General features: G+C 35.2%; 2 protein-coding genes across 5 annotated transcripts in view; both read right to left on the bottom strand.

Annotated features, from left to right (window-relative positions):
- LOC145684347 (phospholipid scramblase 2-like) overlaps positions 1–23,450 on the bottom strand; it is a 360,612-nt gene that overhangs the window by 218,314 nt on the left and 118,848 nt on the right. The gene's annotated exons all lie outside the window — the stretch shown is intronic.
- LOC145684348 (phospholipid scramblase 1-like) overlaps positions 1–23,450 on the bottom strand; it is a 109,049-nt gene that overhangs the window by 71,641 nt on the left and 13,958 nt on the right. For 3 of the 4 annotated variants that reach the window (XM_081756562.1, XM_081756564.1, XM_081756563.1), the window contains exon 3: positions 12,114–12,173. The exons of the other annotated variant lie outside the window; for it this stretch is intronic. In XM_081756562.1, coding sequence (XP_081612688.1) covers positions 12,114–12,135 — 22 coding nt within the window. In that variant the 5' untranslated portion in view covers positions 12,136–12,173. The remainder of the gene's footprint in view (positions 1–12,113; positions 12,174–23,450) is intronic. 4 annotated transcript variants of the gene reach the window in all.

Below are 23,450 nucleotides of genomic sequence, written 5' to 3'. Positions count from 1 at the left end.
GGACGCTCGAGAGTATGTTTTCATACCGTGTACTTTATTAAAGCCTGACTCTAAGAGCAGTTATTTCTCCACCGACTTAAACTTAAAATGAGACTATCGTTTGGATCACGTTTATAAAAATGAAATAAAATCTTTGAGTTTTAAGTCCCACGGTTACTCATGTTTTTACCAGACGTATTATAGTACAATCATATATTAATAAAATAGAGCGTATTAATGGGTAGTAACGTTATTTTGAGTTTCGTGTATAAATACTGTACTGGGCTAGAGCGGTAATGGCTTTTATGTTTACAAGTATAAGACCCAGAATTTTCAGACATTAAAAACGGACTATTCTCATGAAATTAATTATACTTTATATAGGTAATTTGTAACGATATAATATATATATATATATATATATATATATATATATATATATATATATATATATATATATATATATATATATATATATATACTCCAAAAACATGTTGATTTTTTTCCTGATCTCTCCAAATGAGCGTATAATTTCTAGGTTCACTCGCAAAATAATTTGTGGAGTGTTGGCCTATATTTGTCATTTTACAATCCTTCACAAATATCCGCAAGAAGAAATCAAAGAAAGAAAGATAAGATGATCTTGATGGCGACTTTGGTAAAATGTTTTTATAATAAGAACATGTTACTCAATAGTAAACTACTACTCCACGGAACATCAAAACAATTGAAGGTATTCACGACTCCAAAAGTGCATTACCACCTGCAATTCTCCTTTTCCTGCAATAGTAAGCAACCCAAAAATCTCGGTCGGTGTGTTGGTTGAGAACTCCAAAAGTGCTGAACCAAACCTCAATTCTGTTACAAATATATCGGTGTGTCAAACTGCAAAAAAGAGAATAAAGTAAATTGTTAAAAATATCGGTTTTATTATTGTGAGGGAAATGGATGACACAAAAAGTTACAAAATGATCTTACTTAAGCAGTCGAAACAAGATGAATGATAAGAAATGGACATCAGAGGAATGTAGTTTATTTCCTTTTTCAAAACAACTCGGAAATAAGAAAATAGGTTACATAATATAAAGGTTTAATATAAACGCCTACCAGCACAGGAAACGGAAAGAGACAAGTACAGACTAAGGGACACCATTAGCAAGGTAGAATTGCGGGCCTCCCATTGAAGTTAAAAAGACGAGAACCTACTTGTAAACACAATTGTTATATAATAATAATAATAATAATAATAATAATAATTATTATTATTATTATTTTTATTATTATTATTATTATTATTATTATTATTATTATTATTATTATTATTATTATTATTATTATTATTATTGAAAACTCGTTTCTTTTCCAAATCTCTGATTCTGCCTAAGAGCATGTCTCCATTTAGCAGTCGTGTGTGTAGTTTTTGGCAATGAGTGGTCTCAAAGGATAAATGGGATGAAAATCTGCGAAAGAGAGGAACAAAAACAGTTTCTTATGATAAATTGTAGGTCAAAGTTCGAAGCACTTGGGTGCTTTCTTCTTTCCCTTTTTTTCCGGAAATGAAAAGTTTTGGCCCTAACAAATTACAGTATAGGCCTATAATATTGCAAATTTCCATGTGGATATATTTTTGTGGTAATGAAGAAATTGTCATTGGAAGACATTATTGTAAAAATTAATTTTTTTCGTCACCCATTGCGTCATTTTAGGAACCCCCTATGCCTCGCCCCCCTCAAGATCGATATGGAAAATTTAGGATATGGATATATCGATGTTGATATATTTGCGATATCGAATATTGATATGTGTCAATATCGATATTGACGATATCGATATATCGACATATCACACGCCCAGAACCGAGAAATGATGCTTGAAATATACTGGAATCAATAATCAAAATCTGAATATGTTCCCGCATTCCGTATCCAAAACAATTTGTTAAAATAAAAGTAGTTATACTTCCCCTTAATAAAAAAACTACTACTCTAATTTATCTTTTACATCTGTATCTGATTCTCATCAGTAATCAGCGACAGTACACATACTTAACATTGTATAGCTATTTTCAAAACTAAGAAAACCGGAAAATGAAATTCCACTGATAATAAAAAGGAATGTTCTACAAAGTAATCATAATTCTCCAGTACTTTTGGCACAGACTCAGAACTACAAGATTAATAGAATTAAAATGACAGATTTTATTCCTTTTTCCTCTCACACCAAAAAGTGTCTGTATTTGGTTGAGATTGTCCTGTTTTAAATATATAAGTCCCATACCCTGGGCTAATTATGGCTACCGGGGTTTCGATGTAATCGATACAGGAAGGTGTAAAGTTTGTTGACCCTCAGATCTCGATAGTTTGTTAAAATACATTTAGCAATTCATGTTATTTCCTTGTTGCAGAACACTTCTGATTGACTATATTGATGATGAATAACTGAACTTATACACTCCACATAAAAAAGCGAAAGGTAACATACTGCAGCTAGGCCATCCAATATATAAATTTTTATCCCACAATCGAGGCTTTTAGAGAGAACTCTCTCTCTCTCCTCCATTCCTCTCTCCCATACTAAAATCAGCAACAACATGAGCACAATTCTAAATTTAAAATATACATAAGTGTCAACATATATATATAAATTTTCATTGAGATCTGTTTAAGTTCCTCCTACATCAACTTCTGAATCTCGTTTCGTCTTACTTTTATTCTTCCACTTTATTAACACAAATACATATATCTGTGTATATATATTTGTGTTAATAAAGTGGAAGAATAAAAGTAAGACGAAACGAGATTCATAAGTTGATGTAGGAGGAACTTAAACAGATCTCAATGAAAATTTTGAAACGAATACATATCTGTCAGAGGTACAGAAATCAGACAGAGAGAGAAAAGGAGATAGGAGAAAAAATAGAAATATTGGATTTAAACATAGTAAGAAAAGAACCAAACATTATATTGTTCTCTTTCCAGAAATAAAACAGTAATATAGAAGTAACGTTTTTTTTTTTTATTTTGTCAGAACTTTTCAAATAAATACGTAGATCATGCTTGAAAAATTCATTAAATCACTTTCACAATAAATACCAAACTTGGTGATCAAATTAATTACTCAATTTCCTTTGAAACTGAAAAGTTCCGACACAAATCTAGGATCATACCAAAAGTTTAACACACATCCTGTCTTCCAACGTGGTTTCCTTGCAAATTCGATAGTGGTCATTAAACGTACAGATCTGAAATATATTATAAAAACCTAGTAGGTAGGGTAGGTTATACCTTCCATTTCATACTATTAATGCAAACTGAACAAAAACGAAAAAGAAAATATAGAAAAATGACAGAGAGGAAAAATTGAATGAGTCCTATTTTACTCCTAAATTTTTGTCAGAAAGAGCCTACATTAAAAGTCGAAGTTGTATAATAATGAAAAGTTGCAAATGTTTAAAAGTAAAATTGGATGTTGGTTCCTTATAGATATAGCAAAACTTGGGTATTTCGCATTTCGTACGTGGATAAAACAAATTAGAGAATTATAGGATGGAAAAGAATTTTGTGTGAAATTAATAATAATTAAATATCTTTTGAAATAATTCAAAAGAGGACCATTTTCCAGTCATTTCCGTAAATGTTCTGTTTTGAATTTCAACTCTCGATTCCACCTGTTGTGGATATAACGTTGTAATTTGCAATGATAGAATGAATACGCTGCAGCTGAAACGCGTCACCTCAGTGACACAGTAATTCGAGTCAGAATCGGGAAACCACAGGGAAAAAGGAGACTGTACTTATTTCCTTGGCATAGTGTTTGTATTTGTAAGTGTGTGAAAGAGAGAGAAGAGAAAGATGCAAGACATGTTAAGGAAACGTCAAGAAAGATAAACAGATAGAGACAAAGAGAGACAAATATAAATATGAAAACTCCTTATCATTATTATGAGTGATGAAGACTGCACACACTCTTTATTTCGATTCTCGCCTTGTAAATTCTCCAACCAACGTTGGTAGCGAATGTTTTATGACAGAAACTTACTACCTGAAGGGGACTCGAAATAAAATTTTCCGTTTGGAAGTCTAGGACGATACCAATACACCAACTCTGCTGGAAACATTTTTAACAAAAGGTATAGTATTTCTTTCTAAGAATAATAACATGAAAAGTGGATACTACAGACCAATTAAGTGTTTCGGATTGTCCTAGTAGCCCCCATAGTTATTATTTGCCCTTTTCCAACTAATATTTATAAATCGTCTCTATCACGATACAGGTGTTCGCTTTCGCATTCTTACGGATTGCTCGTTCAATATGTGAAGTCACTCTTCGATTCTTCACAATCACTTGTCTTGACCAGGATTCGAACCTACGTTTTGAACACATACTACTCGTGAGACAAGACATTAGGCCTACCCACTTTGCCACCTGAAACTATAGCTCAAATCTTACTAAGTTCCGTTCTTTTCATTGGAACGAACCCTCTTCTTTGAATAAGGTTTTTTACACCAAAGTGCACACCGAATTTTATTCATTCGACATCCTGGAGACAAATTACTGCCCACTAATAAACGAAATGAGATACAATTAGGAAAAATTACAGAAATAATAACGTACTATGCAGTAATTACGCCGTGCAAGTTCAAACTCCTTGCCGTAAACGTCGCAAACACGTAGTGGCTTACTTGCTCGTAAGTGTTATTCGCCGCTATAGCGACGCTTCGAAGGATTACCGCTTGTGTGCTACTGGCGTCAGGGTTTCGTCGAATCGAAAGAAATATTTAGAGTCGGGGTATTGAAGTTACGATCACATAGCAGTGTTTACTTCATTTTCGTCCGCGCTCCTTCGATTTGTCGCGGAGAATCGCGAAAGGACCAACGCGAACTATCGCCAGTCATGTGTATGCGGTTATTATTATATACTAGCTGAATATACCCATTCTTCGCATGGGGGCAGTATTTAGAAGTCAACGCCTGTGAGAGTATCGTCATTCATTTCAGCCACCGCGCAAAGTATTCATTTGGCACTAATATCAGTCATTTTGGGATCTTTTTTACATGTCCCGGTATAGCCTTTCCCGTTGCCCTAAGACCAGCATACTTTGGTAGGTGGATTTGCAAGTCATCGCTAATGGAAATGTCACCATTGATCTCAGAGACCGCGAAAATTATGGATTTTACACTTATTATCGGTCATTTTCTACTACTTTTACATGTCCCGGTAAACGTCCTCCCTGAGTCCTCCTCTTTCGAATTTTTAAAAAAGTGGATCGCTTAGGTCTGGGGCCTGGATCAAGGTATCCCTAACCTAAATTTGGTAACTCTCGTTCAACTTTTCTGGTCCCCAGGTCGGTCAAGGTAGACGACCCCAAAGAAACCCCCCAGGTTCGGATTTGGTAAAATGCTACGCCTTGGTCTGGGGCCCAGACCAATGTATCCCTGTCCAAAATTAGATAATTGTCGGTCAAGTTGTCTGGTTCCCAGGCCGGTCCCGGTAAACGACTGCTTCCCCTGAGAACCCTGGTGCGAAATTTACAAAGAACACTTCGTCTTCATCTAAGACCTGTACTAAAGTACCTGTGGTCAAATATTAGTAACTGTTGGTCCATCTCGCCAAAAATAGGCGTCCCCCCAGCGATGATCCGCAGTGGCCCCACCTCCGTTTTGATAATTATACCACCAGCACCAGGGATGCGACGAAATGCCAATGAATCACAAAAATTATTCCCCAATATGTTAAATCGCCTAAGTGCGTAATTTTTTTTACATTAAGTTAGTTTCGAAAGCACTTTTAAAAAGTAAAAAGGAGCATCCTAGAGTGCGCGCGAACCACCAACACTTCGATTGCTAGGCGAGTGCTTTTTCGACTTGGCCACCGAGGCAATGATGAAAATGTCACTTGCAGAGGGATAAATCGTTGAGGTGTTTTGAATTTAGCTAATCAGAATGCTCCTTTAACTGTGTATATTCGATGATAACCGTTTGGGATCAGAAAAATCTCTTTCCATGTGATTTTATAAAAAATGACGCGCGTCTATTTACTTTATTTCATGGTTCCCTCATACTCACTTTCAAATGATTGATGACAGTTGTCATCTAAATTTAAAAAAATAATATGCACTCATCTCAAGAGTTTTCACTTCATAATGTAGGGACAGGGGTTACTCTTGACCCCTAGAGCTAACTTTAGGAACGATTCGTCAGGGCAAAGAATCTGATATAAATGAAATAAAGAGTTTGTGTGTTTGTCTGTCTGTGTGCGGCCTGGCGACCAGACGAGTGGACAGACTGTTAACAAAATTCGGTCACAGGTACCTTGGACTGGCTGTAGATCAAGACGAAGCGTTTTTTTTTAAATTTCGAACCAGAGGCTCTCAGGGGAGGCATATGTTTACCAGGCCCGGCCTGGAGACATACAATTTGACCGAGAGTTATCAAATTTTGGACGCGGATACCTTGGTCCAGGAACCAGACTAAGGCAAATCTCTTTTGTGAAAATTCGAACCAGCGGGTCTCAGGGGGGACGAAAATGACCGGTATCACTGTCGAATTCGTAGTTTTCGCGGTCACTGATATCAGTGGTGAAACTCCGATCACATTACTTCCAAAAACACCCTTTTTGGCCAAGGGGGTCACCGGGGCGGGTTACCGAGACGTGAAAAAGTAATATAAAATTACCGATATTAAGTGTCAAAACCATAATTTTCTCGGTCTCTGAGATCAATAGTGACACTTCCACTAGCGATGACCTGCAAATTCACCTGCAAATTGTATCCTTCAACGTGGCGCTATAGCGACGAACTACATTTACCAGCAAGTGGAACACCAGGTTTTGGCGGCCTTTACGCCATTGGGGTTTCAACTTGCACGGCGTAATTACTGGATAGGGTTATTATTTCTGTATTTTTTCTGATTGTATGTTATTTAATTTATTAGTGGGTACTAATGTGTCTCCAGGTTGTCGAATGAATAAATTTCGGTGTGCACTTTGGTGTAAAAACACTTACTGAAAGAAGCAGGTTCGTTCCAAAGAGCAGAATTGAACTTAGTAAGATTTGAGCTATAGTTTCAGGTGGTAGGGTGGGTAGGGCTAACGTCCTGGACTCACGAGTAGTATATGTTCAAAACGTAGGTTCGAATCCTGATCAAGACATAGGTCTTTTTTCACAAAGTGGTCGTGCAGAATCGAGGAGTGACGTCTTATACTCCTCAATCAATCCTCAAGAATGTGAAAGCGAACAGCTGTATCATAATAAGGACGATTTACAAATGTTTGTTGGGAAATAGCAAATAATAACTATGCGGGCTACTTGGACAATCCGAAACACTTAATTGATCTGTAGTATCCACTTTCCATGTTATTGTTATTAGAAAGAAACACTATACCTTTTGTTAAATATATTTCGAGCAGAGTAACCGTTGGTGTATTAGTACCGTTCTAGACTTCCAAACGGAAAATCTTATTTCGAGTCTCCATCAGGTATTAAGGTTCTCTCATAAAACGTTCGCTACTAACTTTGGTTGAAGAATTTACATGGCGAGAATCCGAATAAACTGTGTGTGTATTCTTCATCATACAGAGTAATAATAAGTAGTTTTCATATTTATATTCGTCGCTCTTTCTCACTCTCTATCTATCTTTCTTGACGTTTGCTTATCATGTCTAGCATCTTTCAATTCCCTCTCTTTCACACACAGAAATACACACTCTATGTCAAAGAAATACGTAAAGTCTCCTTTTTCCCTGTGTTTTACCGATTCTCAACCGAATCACCGTGTCAGTGCGATGACACCTTTCAGCTCTAGCGTCTTCATACTACAAGCTGTAAAGAAAAAATAGCGACACCTGAATTCTCAAAGTAACTTTCACAGAAAGCCATTGTTTCAACCGGCTAGAAGAAGAATAGAAGGAAATTATGAGTTTGGTAGTACATTTGCATTATCTGTGACACGTATGGTGTACAACGGCGCTTACTAATTATTTATGTATAAGTAATATTCTCTCCAGATGGCACCTAAGAGCGTCTCGTAAGTTATGGGAGTGAGAATTCTGCATTGCATTTGTGATGTGTAGACCCATGTACTTAGCATGTTGCGATTGTTCTCTGCTTTGTCAGTGTTTGAAGAGTGTCGAGTGGCAATATTGTTGTTGTCCAGCGTTGCTTTTTATGAAATTGCTGCTGCATGTGGATTGTAAACAAGTATGATGGGTAAGAAATATGACTTCTCGCCACGCTTTGCACAGCTAAGTTACATCTCTAAGGGAGATGGCTGCAATACTCAAAATCCACCGTTCGATGGCAGGAAAAGTAATTCACAAGCAAAAGTAGTATAAGAAATCTTCCGTTCGTCAACAGTGGGATAGAAAAAAGAAAACATCACCCAGTGCAGATCGCCAAATAAAATCAATATCACTGCAGAATTAAGGAATTACATCCCCAAAAGTCGTTTCTGTAATTTGAGATGATCTTAGAACTTGAGTTACTCATATTACTGTATTGTCTTAATTGTATGAAAAAAATATTACGAAGAAAAAACGCCTAGAAAGTCGAAACTGACAAAAACACCGAAGCCTTCAAAACGTAGGTTTGTGAGGCAGTTTGCTACTTGGACTTATGACAACTGGAAGCATGTTGTTTTCTCCGTTGAAAAAAGTTTAGAATAGTGGGAAACGACACTGGTGTGAAGTTGTGGATACGAATGAGCGAGGAACTTCATACGGATTTTGTATAAGAAGTGCAAATATTTAGTTACTAAGTGATGATATGGGCTTACTTCACCGCCGAAGACGCCAGAACAATGGATATATGTGAAGAGTCATTTGATGCACGAAAACGTCTTCAAATTCTGGTACGTAAAATTCTTACAACACTTAAAGATAACTTTCCTGAAGAAAATATGGACTACTTCGTTTTCCAGGACGTTAATACTTAATGTCACCGAGCGAAAATTGGTAATACGTGGTGCAAGAATATGACTATTCAAAGACTAATGTGGCCTCCAAACTTACCTGACATGAACAGAATTGTAAAGCTTGGGTTAATATGAGCAGAAGACTCAATAGACAACTATGTTGGATAGACTGGAACTCACGGAACAGATAATCCGAGAATGATTCCATGAAATCAAGGTTGCATTTTGCTATAGCCTTCTTAGCAAAAGGCCTCGACGATTCCCTTGAATTTCCTAAAGCCCATGGTCCACATACGAAATCTATTTTAATGTATTGTACCTCTCAATGTCCGTACACAATATATCTTACTCTTAAGAAATTGCATGTTTGATTTTGTGTTATTATTGTTGATCATCCATACTCTTATGTATATTTCTTCCCACAGCCAAATCTGAAACTGCGGCGCAAGTGGTGAGAATGAACTGCTCATTAAGAATATGCATTGTAGTATTATCAGCAATTCGTGTAAAAGCTCATATTGGTTAATGTCTGTTGTGAAAACCATATCGGAGCAAGTGTCGTAATTTTTTTTCTTTACAGAGTGTATCATTGCGAATTACAACCTTATATCCACAATAGATGGAATCGAGAGTGGATATTCTAAACAGACAAATGTACAGAAATGACTGGAAAATGTCTCCCTTTTGGCTTATTTCAAAAGAGATTTCATTAATATTAATTACTCACAAAATTCCTTTCCAAACTGTAATTTTGCAATGGCTTTATCCAAGTATAAAATGAGAAAAATGCAAGATTTGTTATGTTTATAAGGAACCAACATCAAATTTTCCTTTTTAACATTTGTAACTTTTCATTATGGTATAATTTTGACTTTTAATGTAGGCTCTTTCTGGTAGAAATTTAGCAGTTTATTTCTTCTTTTTTTTCTTGTTCAGTTTGTATTGATAGTCTGGAATGCAAGGTATTACCTACGCTACCTACTAAGTTTATTATAATGTATTTCAAATGTGTACTTCTAATAAACACTGCCGAATTGGCAAGCAAACCATGCGGAAAGACAGGATATGTGTTAAACTTTTGGCATGGTCCTAGATGTGTCTCGGAACTTGACAGTTTCAAAGGAAATTGAGTACTTAATTTGATCACCAAGTTTGGCATTTATTGTGAAAGTGACTTAATGAATTTTTCAAACATGTTCTACGTATTTATTTGAATAGTTCTGACAAAAATAAAAAAAACGTTATTTCTATCTTACTGTTGGATTTCTGGAAACGGAACTTTATAATGTTAAGTTCTTTTCTTACAACGTTTAAATCCAATATTTTTATCTGTGCTCCATTTTCTTTTCCTTCTTGTATCTTCTCTCCCTCTTTGTTTCATTTCTGTACCTCTAACAGATATGTATTGGTTTCAATTTTTCATTGAAATATGTTTAAATTTCTCTCTACGCCAACTTATGAATCTCGTTTCGTCTCATTTTTATTCTTTCATAATATTGACACTAATACATGTATATTTTGAAATTAGAACTGTGCTCATGTGGTTGCTTATTTTAATGTGGGAGAGAGAGGGGGTCTCCACACCAGACACGATTCTGGGATAAGTAGATATATATTGGATGGCCTAGCTGCAAGGTGTTAGCTGTCACTGTTTTTATGCGGAGTGTATAAGTCTTGTAATTTACCATGAATATAGTCAATCAGAAGTGTTTTGTAACGAAAAAATAACGACGTGAATTATTAAATCTCTTTTAACAAACTTTCGATATCAGAGTCAACGAACTTTACAATTTTCGGTACTGATTACCTCGAAACCCCGGTAGCCAGAGTTAGCCCAGGATATGGGACTTATATATTTAAAACAGGACAATCTCAACAAAATGCAAACGTCTTTTAGTGAGATAAAAAGGAATTAAACCTCTCATTTCTAGTTCTATTAACCTTGTAGTTCTGAGTCTGTGTCAAAATTACTGACAAAAATAACAAGATTGTTGATTCCACATATTTCATGTATCATTTCTCGAATCTAGGCCTCTGTGATATGTCGATACGGTCGATATTGACATTGACACATATAAACATTCAATATCGCAAAGACATCAACATCGATATATCCAAATCGTAATTTTTCGATATAGATCTTGAGGGGGCGAGGCATAAGGGGCCCCTAAGACCTGTGATGGGTGACGAATAAAAATTAATTTTTACAATAATGTCTTCCAATGACAATTTGTTTAATACAACAGAAATAAATCCTTCTTGAGAATTTGCAATATTATATACTGTAGTTTCTTAGATTCCAAAACTTTTCTGTTTCCGAAAAAGAAAGTAAGAAAAGAGCTCCTGTCAAAAACATGTACTTCGAACTTTGACCTAGAATTTATCATAAGAAAGTGTTGCTGTTCCTTTCTCTCTCGGAAATTTCCATCCCATTTGGCCTTTGAGACCGCTCATTGACAAAAAGTGCACACATGACCGCTATATGCAGACATGCTCTTAGTCAGAATCAGAGATTTGGAAAACTAACGAGTTTTCAATAATAATAATAATAATAATAATAATAATAATAATAATAATAATAATAATAATAATAATAATAATAATAATAATAATAATAATAATAATAGTAATATAACAGTTGGTTTACAAGTAGAATGCTGTTTGTTTATCTTCCATTGGAGGCCCGCAAATCTACTACGCTAATGGTGTCCCTTAGTCTGTGCTTGTCTCTCTTTCCGTTTCCTGTGCTGTTAGGCATTTATATTAAACCTTTACATTATGTAACCTATTTTCTTATTTTCGAGTTGTTAAGAAGGAAAGAAAAATTTTGCTCTGATATCCATTTCTTACCATTCATCTAGTTTTGAGTGCTTAAATAAGATTATTTTGTAACTTTTATGTCGTCCACTTCCCTCACAATAATAAAAGAGTCACTTTTAACAAGTTACTTTATTCTCTTTTTTCCAGCTTACCAAACTGATATATTTTAAACAGAATTGAAGTTTGATCTAACGCCTTTCGAATTCTCAACGAACACAACGACCGAACTTTTGGGTTACCTACTATTTCAGGAAAAGGTGAATTGCATTTAGTAATGCACTTTTGGGGTGGTGTATACATTAATTGCAGTGACATAATAATAATAGTAACAACAGGTCTCGAAACACAAGAAAACATAATAATTTCGGTTTCGTATATAGAAATAGTACAGAATGCACACTTACAACTGTGTGGCTCATCGTACATTTTTCACAATTTCCAATGCAAAGAAAGTTCCTCAATCTCTGAAATAAAAGAGGTTCACATATGCTAAATAAAACTTTTATTGCATTATTTGAACACAGCACATTAAATATTATTCAAACATATGGTAAAATAAGGACTCTAGAAATGTTAAGATTGAGTAGTTGGAAATTCAAGCGATTGAAAAATGAGCAGCTAAACTCAGCACATGATTTTTTGGATTGGGGAAAAAAGCATCTGTATTTCACTGTAGGGGTACAGATGAATGAATATAACAATGTTATTTAAACTAGAGAAAGATGAGAGAATACAACGGAAAGTCTGGACAATATGTAGTAGTACAAAAAAGAAAAAATGTAAAAGAACGTTAAAATTTTATAAAATATGGTTATGTCCTTTAGGCTAAAGGAGACGTTGATTAACGAGACTGAATTAGTTATTGGAATAAAAATGTGGGAGAAAATGCAGAAACTCTGATAAACTCTCAGACAAAATGCTAGCTACCACAAATTCAAATCGTCCCAGATCAAACCAGTGTCCCTTCGAATAAGAAAATAGGAATTGCCTAATAGTCTGGGACAATATTCTGGAAAATATGTTCGCCTCTTCAGAAAGGTTTTGGAACTAGAAGAAAGAACAACAGTGCTTACTGCCTTATAATATTAACAATGAAAATCGAAAGGGCAAAGAGAAAAGGTTCGTTCGTGATAGACTTTTTCTTTCATGTAAATTTAAGTTGGGAAAACTTTTTAGTATAAGTATGTGTTATGGGGGTTCGGTTTTCAATATTGAACATATTTAAAAATTTAAAGTGTTACAGAAAGCAGTGATCATATTCATTTCCCTTTCTGCAGAATCAGAATAGAAGCATGGACGTTGAAATTATCCTATTCAATTCAATTTTCTACGGTCACTTTAATATATTTCGTGCTTATAACAAATGTGATCAAATCATAGATACACAGACATATCTAATTGTAAAATATACATAAACAAGATAATGAATAAACCTAACTTTACAATTCAAAACTAACTATAAAAACACATATTTCCAATACTTTCAATTACTATACTTATTTACACTTCTAGAAACTTTTTTAGAAATTGAAAAATTTGTTGCAATGGAAGTTCTCTGCTCTAAGCTTCTAAGCACATACTCAAGACAGACAAACAAAATCATATCTCGAGTGCAATTACTATTTCGATAGTGAAAAGATTTATGACTAACGGTAATTTCGCTTCCCACTGTAGCAAATAAGAGCATACCTAGGTTACCTTGGCGGAATGTATGCTTCCCATTGCCCATAAAGAGTTTAAAGTTCCTCCAACATAGTAGCTATGTATATCTTGAAATTAATTCCTACAACATACTCCAATATTTTTTTACTGTTTATATATATATATATATATATATATATATATATATATATATATATAGAGAGAGAGAGAGAGAGAGAGAGAGAGAGAGAGAGGGTTGTTGTAACAGCGACATTTTTAGCTCCTTCAAAGTTGACCTAAATAAGACATTTACTTTGGTGTCTTTTACAGCTCATAATGCATTCTTTTGAATGATGAACAACATATTCCATTTGAATCCAATAGTTCGAGTGGGTTTAATAATCGGGTATAAAGATGAAAACGGCAATATTTCTGAGCTGAGAATATTTTAAAGAAATCTGTGGATACAAATAATACAATTTTTAATAAATAAAAATAAACTAACCATATGATAATTATATCAGTTTTCTTGCCGTTTATTTTTCTAAATACTGGAGATGCCGAGTGACCAATAATATCTAATTTTTATTTTTATTTTTACTTATATAACACATGGGCTGAAAAGTTCCGGGCCTAACACATAGATGGCGCTAGTTGTATTGCAGTCACCTTGTTTTCAGTGAATACTAACCTTCACAAGACAGCTGTGAGAATTTCATGATATTCTATTCATTCGTCTGTGAGTTATTGTGCTAAGAGTGACCCTACTTGTGTTAGTTTCAAAACAATGGATCAAAAACAATTTCGTGTTTTAATTTTACACTGCTTCTTGATGGGAAAAAATACCGTTCAAGCGAAGCAATGGCTTGAAAAGTGTTATGGGGACTCCGCTCCATCAGAAACAACAATAAAACGTTGGTTTGCTGACTTCAAACGTGGTCGTAGAGACACCGATGGTGCAGAACGCAGTGGACGTCCAAATGAGGCAGTAACATCAGAAAACATTAAAAAAAATCCACAAACTTGTTTTGAATGATCGAAAAGTGAAGGTGCGTGAGTTAGCTGACATCGTAAAGATATCAAAAGAACGTGTTGGCTTTATATTGCATGAGCATTTGACTATGAGAAAGCTCTGTTCAAAGTGGGTGCCGCGTTTGCTCACTGTTGACCAATGCTTCTGAGCACTGTTTGGCCATGTTTAAACGTAACAAACCGGAATTTTTGCGTCGATATGTGACAATGGATGAAACATGGATCCATCACTTCACTCCGGAATCAAAACGATCGGCATCTGAGTGGACAGCAACTGGTGAACCTCGTCCAAAGCGCCCGAAAGCACAACAATCGGCTGGCAAGGTTATGGCCTCGGTATTTTGGGATGTGCGTGGTGTAATATTCATCGACTATCTTGAGAAAGGACATACCATTAACAGTGACTATTATATAGCGTTATTGGAGCGTTTGAAGGCCGAAATTGCAAAGAAACGACCGCATATGGCAAAGAAAAAACTTTTGTATCATCAAGACAACGCACCGTGTCACAAGTCAATCAAAACAATGGCAAAACTACATGAATTGAACTTCGAATTGCTCCCACATCCACCGTATTCGCCAGATTTGGCTCCCAGCGACTACTGGCTGTTCGCAGACCTGAAAAAAATGCTCGCCGGTAAGAAATTTCGCACGAATGAAGAGGTTATCGCTGCAACTGAGGCCTATTTTGAGGCAAAAGATAAATCGTTCTACAAAAGTGGTATTGAAATGTTAGAGCGGCGCTGGACTGATTGCGTTGCTCTTCATGGAGATTACGTTGATGAATAAAGCTAATTTTGAATCAAAAAAACGGTGTTTCCTTTGTTAGGCCCGGGACTTTTCAGCCCATGTGTTATTTTACCTTTTAAAACTATTTTTACTCCATATACTTATGTATACCAAAAGTTGATTCAGACTCACATTTTAGAATTTTAGTTATAAGTAATATTCATTATTCTTTTCACTTAACAGCAACTAAAATTCTCACACGTAAAAACATCAAAAAACACAAAATCTACTAACAATTAAAGCACGCCTCAGTTTTTCCTCAGATTATCCAAAGATATATGATTGTTGTTTATGATGTGCGAGGTTCTGTTTCTCCATGAAAGTAATGGGATAAATTGGTAGCTCGATATTAAAAGTTTTTTTTTGTCATTATTTATGGATTTTCACGAACCACTCACTGGACATCGTATTTTTAATTAAAAAAGAGTAATTCGCAACATTTCAGTTAATATTTTTCTACCAGGAAAACTAATAATTGAAGTGTTTATCCGTTTTACCTTCAGTATACATTTTTCCTTCGGTTTAGCATGATATGCCTGCACACTAAGTTTAACGAAGCTGAATCAAGTAAGCAAAATATATAAATATAAGTTTTAATAAATAACCAACAAACTAACCATATGATAACAATTATATCGACTTTCTTCTCGTTAATTCTTCTAAATACTTAAGATGACAAGTAATCACTAATATTTTTTTTAATTTTTGTACCCTTTTCATTTCAAAACTATTTCTAACCCACACATTTTAATTTCACTATGTATACTGCAGGTTGATTCTGACGTACATTTTATAATATTTCTTTTTCATTTATTATTATTTTTACAGCAGTAATTATAAATCTTCACACGTTAAAATACCCAAAAGTAAAAGATCTGCAAACGATTTCAAAGCACGTCTCACCTCTTTCTTAGCACATCTAAAGAAATCTGATTGCTGCATACAACACATGACTAATAAAAATCTATTTTTTCAAAAAAAAAAAAAAAAAAAAAACTAATGGAACAAATTGGTTTCTCGAAGCTAAGAGTTCTTTATCTCTCTAATTTATGAATAATGAGACGTCTTTAGAATATACTTTTACGTTTCTACAGGTGTGCTGAAGAAAAGGTAAGTACTGAAGTAAAGTGCGCTGAAATACAGTGAAGTAAAGATAATTATTTTATCTTGTGAGAATTCTTAGTTATTCTTTATAGATATACACCTCAACATTTCAATAAGTAAGTATTATTACTTAATGTTACAGCGTGGAAAGTGCATAACCGGACTGTGACTAGGAATTCGTAATCTTTGGAGCACCGTGCAAATACGTATATCCTGTACGGCACGAATTAGGAAAATAAGATCAAAAATTATATACTAGGAAATTGTATTCACTTTTGCAATGGAGATCGAGGAAATTACACAGAAATTAATTTGTGTATTTTTGAATTTTAGCAAGATTGACCCCCCGTAGATTTCATGTATTCTATTAGCAAGATAGACCCCATATGCAGATGAAATTATTGGAGATTATGAGTGCGGACTTAGACGAAATTGATCAACTATCGACCAAATATTTACCATTCGCCAAATACTCGAAAAAAAGTGGGAATACAATACCCGGGTACATGAACTATTTATTGATTTTAGAAAGGCGTACGACTCGGTTAGGAGAGAAACATTATACAACGTTGTTATACAACTTGGAACACCGAGAAGGCTAATTAGATTAATTAAGATATGTTTAAATGAATCCCAAAGTAAAGTCCGGGTAGGAAATTTTTTGTCCACGAGCTTTCACGTCGAAAATGGCCTGAAACAAGGAGATGCGTTGTCGCCATTATTATTTAACTTTGTGCTGGAATACGCTATAAGGAAAATCAAAGATAGCAACCAGGGCCTAGAGTTGGACGGTAGTCACCAGGTTATGGCATATGGTGATGATTTAAATTTAATAGGGGATGATAGCAGAACAATAGAAAGAAATGCAGAGATCTTATTAAACGCTCGCAGGGACATTGGTTTAGAAGTAAATGCAGAGAAAACTTAATACATGGAAGTGAGTCGGGACCACAATACGGCAAATTATGGATGCATTAAAATATTAAATAATACTTTTGATAAAGTGGATAGTTTCAAACATCTAGGATCAGTATTAACAGAGGAAAATCATATTCACGAAGAAATTAAATGTCGACTAAAAGCAGGAAATTTGTGTTACTATTCGGTTCAAAATCTCTTGTCGTCGCGAATTCTGTCGATGAATTTGAAACTTAAATTATACAAAAAGATAATCATGCATGTTATTCTGTATGGTTGCGAAACATGGTCGCTTACTCTGAGGGAAGAACATAGACTGAAAGTATTTGAGAACAAGATCCTCAGACGAATATTCGGACCCAAGAGGGACGGGAATGGGGAATGGCGGAAACTTCATAACGAGGAACTACATAATTTATACGGTTTACCCAACATCGTTAGGGTCGTCAAGTCTAGGAGGCTTAGGTGGGCGGATCATGTAGCTCGAATGGAAGAAAGTAGAGACGCTTTCAAAGTATTGACTGGAAGACCAAACGGAAAACGACCATTAGGAAGACCTAGGCGCAGATGGGAGGACAAAATTAAGATGGATTTCGCAGAGATTGGAATACAGAGTAGAAACTGGATCCAGTTAGCTAAGGATAGAAGTCAGTGGAGAGCTTTTGTGAAAGCGGCATTGAACCTCCGGATTCCATAGGCCATAGAGTTAGTTAGTTAGTTAGTTTATTTTTGAATTTAAGTTACCAGTATGTACCATCTATGAGACAATATATAGTAAATACGTTAATCCACTGTATATTGAGAAAAATTGTAACTTACATAAACGATACATATTGTGAAAATTTCAGTCATTTAGTTAATGTTATTTATAAGCAGTAAATGCTACGTAGTGAAATACTGGAAGCACTAGTCACATATTATCTAGTGAAATAGAATTCAGAATGATCACTATGTAATATGAAAGTCTAAGAACCAATTGTCCTTTTTGTTCAAACACGCACGGCACACTTCAAACATCGAACAAATGAATTTCCAGAACATTTTTGTTTCCCATACCTTTCGCGTTCATCACTTACTTCATGGTGCCATGTCTTACATCTGAGACTGGCTCTCTTGCTGCTAGTCCTTCGAGCCTGCTTCTAAATGTGCTTCAATGTCTCTACTTAGATGACCGCAACTTTTCTTACCGTTTGTCTTTCTATAAAGTACAATATGCTCTGTAACCTCTGTTCTAAACTGTAACATGCTCTCGTTGTAAAAGAGAGGCTCGTTCGTGGGGCACTAGCTATTTCAATATAGAGTAAGACACATTTCCCACAAAAGGGCAAAATTGTATATACGCACCTTTTTAATAATAATAATAATATTAAGAAGACTCCTCGTCATGGAAAGTGGTTCTACCAATACAGGGCAAGTATACATTTAAACAAAAGTAGATCTTTCAAAATATTAAAAATTCAAAATATTTCTCTTTTCGAATAAACTTTATAAACGTTCTCAAGTATAAACCAAATGATATACGAAAAGTCTCTGAATACAACATTCAACAAGAATTGTATAATGGTCCTTTCAAACAAGAAACTCGTATAATCCACAAACAACAATTAATGTCTTTATATGCTTTAATAGCTTCATATAACTTAGTTATTTTTAACATTATTATTATTTTTTTTTTTTTTGCCGCAAATCTACCTTCTTCGAGACATTATGATTAATTCAAATAATAAACTCACTTTACACTGAGGTAAACGTAATATGTGCACTGACTGTAATGCCGATAATCTGAATAAATACCACTTATTAATAGTGAATATATAAATTTTCTGGCCGTAGCACTATGAAATATACAGTGTGTTTTAAAAGTCCGGGAACACTTTTAATATTTTATTGTAGGCAAACTAGTAACATTGGAAAGTAGCGAATTGCATAATTGTAAAGGGTAAAGTGTAAAGTTTGTTTTGAACAATGCTTATTTCACAGACACTCTGTGTGGGAACCACGTGTGATCCTACAAATGTCTACGCGATAATCCAACTCTTGCCACACACGACCCAACATGTGTTCCGAGACTGTTTCTGTTGCTTGCTCAATTTTTCTTTTCAATTCCCAAACATCACCTGTCAAAGGAGGGACATATACAAGGTCCTTCACTACCCCCACAAAAAGAAATCGCAAGGGGTAATATCTGGAGGCCTAGGACGCCATTTGAGCACACATTGGACTTTTCATCCACCACGACCAATCCAACGATTTGGTATCTCTGAGTTCAGATATGACTTAACATCACGGTGAAAATGAAGGGGTGCACCATCCAACTGAAGGACAAAGTTCTCTGATTCAGTTTGAAACAATGGCAATAACCAGTCCTGCAACATGTGAAGGAAGGACTCTGAGTTAATAGTTTGTTCTTCAAAGAAGAAAGGCCCATACAGTTTCTTGTGGGACATGGCACAGAAAACATTTACCTCTGGAGAATCTCATTCGTGTTCAAAAATTGCATGAGGGTTTTGTGTTCCGTAAATTCTACAATTGTGCCTGAGAACTTTTCCACTTGTATGAAATGTTGCCACGTCTGAAAAAATGATTGAATTCACAAAAGCATCCTCTTTGTCCTGCAATGCACAACAAAACTGGAATTGCTCCTCTTTGTCTTTTGGATATAACTTTTGCACTAACTGTAGTCTGTATCGTTTCATGTTTAATTGTTTTACGCAAAACAGGCTACACAGACGTTGTTGGCATTTGCAACTCAAGTCCAGCACTGCGTAACGATTTTCTCGGGCTCCTTGCGAAAGTTTATCTCACTCGTTCAACGTCATTTTCACTCACACTTGACCTACCACTTCTCTTCTTGGCACACAGACCCCCTGTTTCAACGAACTCATGCCAATTGTAGATTGCCTTTCTTGTTATTGCTGCTTTACCGTACTTCAACGTAAATTTTCTATGAGCATCTGTTGCACTCTTTGTTTTGTCAAATTGTAGGACGCAGAAAGCCTTCTCACCTCCAGAAAGCGTAATCTAGATTTTGGTACCACCTAGTGGCGATACATGGAACTACACGTTACACCTGCAATGAAAAAAATTACAACTTCAATGTTTCAAATTATTTACTTCGTTAGTTTACAAAGCTACTAGTTTGGCTACAATATTTTTAAAAAGTGTTCCCGGACTTTTGAAACAAACTGTATTATTTTTATCGAGAATAGAATTCAATTCAACTTTAATTCCAAAACTCACTTCCATATATATCCAAATTCCAATACTATTTTCGCTTGTTAAACTACCCATCTAACTTTTGTAACGGTAAACACTTTCCATTCTTCCAGAGTTGAACTCCCACTTTGGCTATTTCAGTCTGAATTGCGTAAATGTCATTCAGGTCCAACCGGCTAGAATAGCTAGTTCGCTATTCAACGAGATATAGCGTTCCAACTTCGCATATCTGGTTGCATAACTATCACTTCATATTGAAGCAATAAAGGAAAGATAAAAAATCGATAACGTTAGTACGGTACAAAACTGAACTATGTTCAGCATTTCACTAAACGATTTGTCTTGCTGAATGATCACCCGGCGATACAAAAGCTACTCGGGAAGTACGGTGAAATCTAGCATGTGCGTAAAAAGTCGAAAATACCACTTTCATGAACGGATTATTTTGTACAGCGACAATAGGGACAGTAAATCTATCCCTCCCAGGTCTTGCTATAAACCAAAAATATGCTGGGACAATAAATCTCTCTGAAAGTCTTCTCTGAAGAAAACTATCTTCTATACTTTCATACGGGTTGACTCCCCACAAATGTAGACATCAAATTTACTGGCTTGTGGTCATACATATGATAGTTCTATTCGATGTATTATTGAAGTGCCTTCATCATACCAACTCCTCCTTTCATCTTGAGATCCTTTTTACTCATTGGATTGCATCCAGGAACACGGTTTATTCGAACTGAACCTATACTATGAATGCCATTTTCGGTTAGATAAATTTGTAGTTCAGTACTGTTGAAATTCTGCTGAATCAAAATAAATCTTATGATTGATATTTCTCAAAAAGGTATAGTAACTCTGACCACCACATTTCCAGATGAACCACAATCCACAACATCAGGGAGGGGTACATTCTCTTTACCACTGTAAAGTTCAAAGTCCTAAGGAACACCACTTACACTACAAAGGGTGTAACCCCAATGGTTTGGCGTTTTGGGGTTGTTTTGTTTTAGCGAACTTCTTCCTTTGTATGCACAGATTTGTTCAACAAATAAACTATTCTCCATTGGAACTTTCACACATTAATCTTTGATATGTTCTAATAATGGTTTTATCTTACGCTTCTTCTCATAACCAAGTTGATCACAAGTTACTTGCGGAATTATCTTTGAAATGCAAATTATTTTTTATTTCCTCCCAGCGGTTTAAGAGAATTAGGGATGCTAATTGCGGAATGTTGTACCGACTGTTCCAATACAAACGTATTCATGGACATTTGAAAATAGACATCCAGACATGAGAACCCAAAAATATTTCGACATCAGATGTAGATAAATCAATTGGCTTCTCAGGTCTTTCTGTGTGGAGTAAAAGCTAGTTTGGTCAGCGATTTGCTCGATGAGTTTAGGTATAAAATGAAACGAAAAGAAATCTAAGGGACTTTTCAGTTCACTAATAGATTTAGCCAATTGTGAAGCGCCGAAAAAATGTTTCATTGGGTTGTTTCTAAATATTTTTTTATTTCCACAAAATACCTCTTCTGTCTTAAGTCCGGGAATGTTCTCAATTGCCCATACCACTAGGTCCTGCAACAAGTTGCATCTCCTTCCAGTATATTAATTATTAGACATACTTACATTCAAGATCATCGTCTGAGCATGACAGGTCCAAATCTTCAATGCTGCTTGGAATTTCATACGTATTAGTTATTCTTTTACGTCCATAAAATGTGTATGGGTCCATGTTCGTTGTTTGTTTTCAAATAAATGCTAATTACATAGTGTGACAAAAACGGCACAAACCAATTACGTAACATGGGCACTTTTTGTGATAAATAATACTTACACAATGACTCGGTACTTATTAAACAGCGTTCACTATTAAAACTGATAATTTTACTTTTAGTAACTGTAAATAGTTAACAAAATAAAATAATATTAAACATGTACACAAATGGACACAGTGCTCCTAGCGGAACACTGAAACTTTTGCACTCAGAAAACTCCAAGATTGACCACTAGTTGACAGCGTATGCCAGAGCCCATTAGGAATGACCCTAATATGTCACAGTATGCAATCAAGGAGAAAAGTGCTTGTTTCTCTAGGTGGAATTAAACAAATACCAGTTTTTCTCATATATGGAACAAGATGCAGTACCAGGTTAACCACTACGCTACCCATTCCGCTCCCAAAACAGTAGACTAGAAACGGAACTTACAACTTGTATACATTGGAAACATTTAACTGATGATGAAAGTACTTAGTGACTTATGTAAGTGATTTATAAGTGACTTATAGTGAAGTGATTTATAAGTGATTTATAGTGAAGTATGTGCCTTCACTAGTATGTGATTGGTGAAGGCACATACTTCACTAGAGCTGCCTCGGCGAAATCAACAGTTCTCACACACGTGAGAAAAAATCCGTCTTTTGTCGGCTAAGAATCATTTCAAGTTAGTTCACAAGGATATTGAGTCTAACCTACTTGTCTGAGGCCATAAACTTCAAGTTATAGTTGTCTGAATAGTAATGCTAGAAGTTCAATTCTTGTTTCTGTTAGCTATATGAAAACGCGTATCATTAGACACGTGATGGTCTATGTATGAAGTTAATGGCGCTCTGTGAAACCTGATAGCGCGTTATCAGAGAATCATAACTTTAACTGTCTAAGAATCCTAAAAACAGTCTAAAAGTGTTTCTAGAGGCTCGAAAAAAAAACATTTACACCAAACTGTATGTTTGTTGTGTATCAGCACGAAATGTACTTATTTCTATTCAAGAAATTGTATTTGTAACTTCGTTGCTTGTGATGAGGCTTCCGTTACTCGCTCTTCAAGCTCTCATCTCATCTCACATAGCGAAATCATTGCTATCGGGATTGACCCATGGTGGGTAGAATTTGTAAATACAATTGCGTAAATTCATAAGATAAGCAATTATTAATGATTTTTACCCTCTCATATTTTGTAATGATTTTTGTATTCTCTTGATTTGTTTCTATGTTTTATTTATTTAAAAAAAGGTAATGAAAAAATAATACA

The sequence above is a fragment of the Thermobia domestica genome, chromosome 4, assembly GCF_964235325.1.
Source record: "Thermobia domestica chromosome 4, izTheDome1.hap1.1, whole genome shotgun sequence".
NCBI classification, from domain to species: domain Eukaryota; kingdom Metazoa; phylum Arthropoda; class Insecta; order Zygentoma; family Lepismatidae; genus Thermobia; species Thermobia domestica.
The sequence above is the reverse complement of the archived record's forward strand: the minus strand, read 5'-3'. Positions and strand labels throughout refer to the sequence as shown.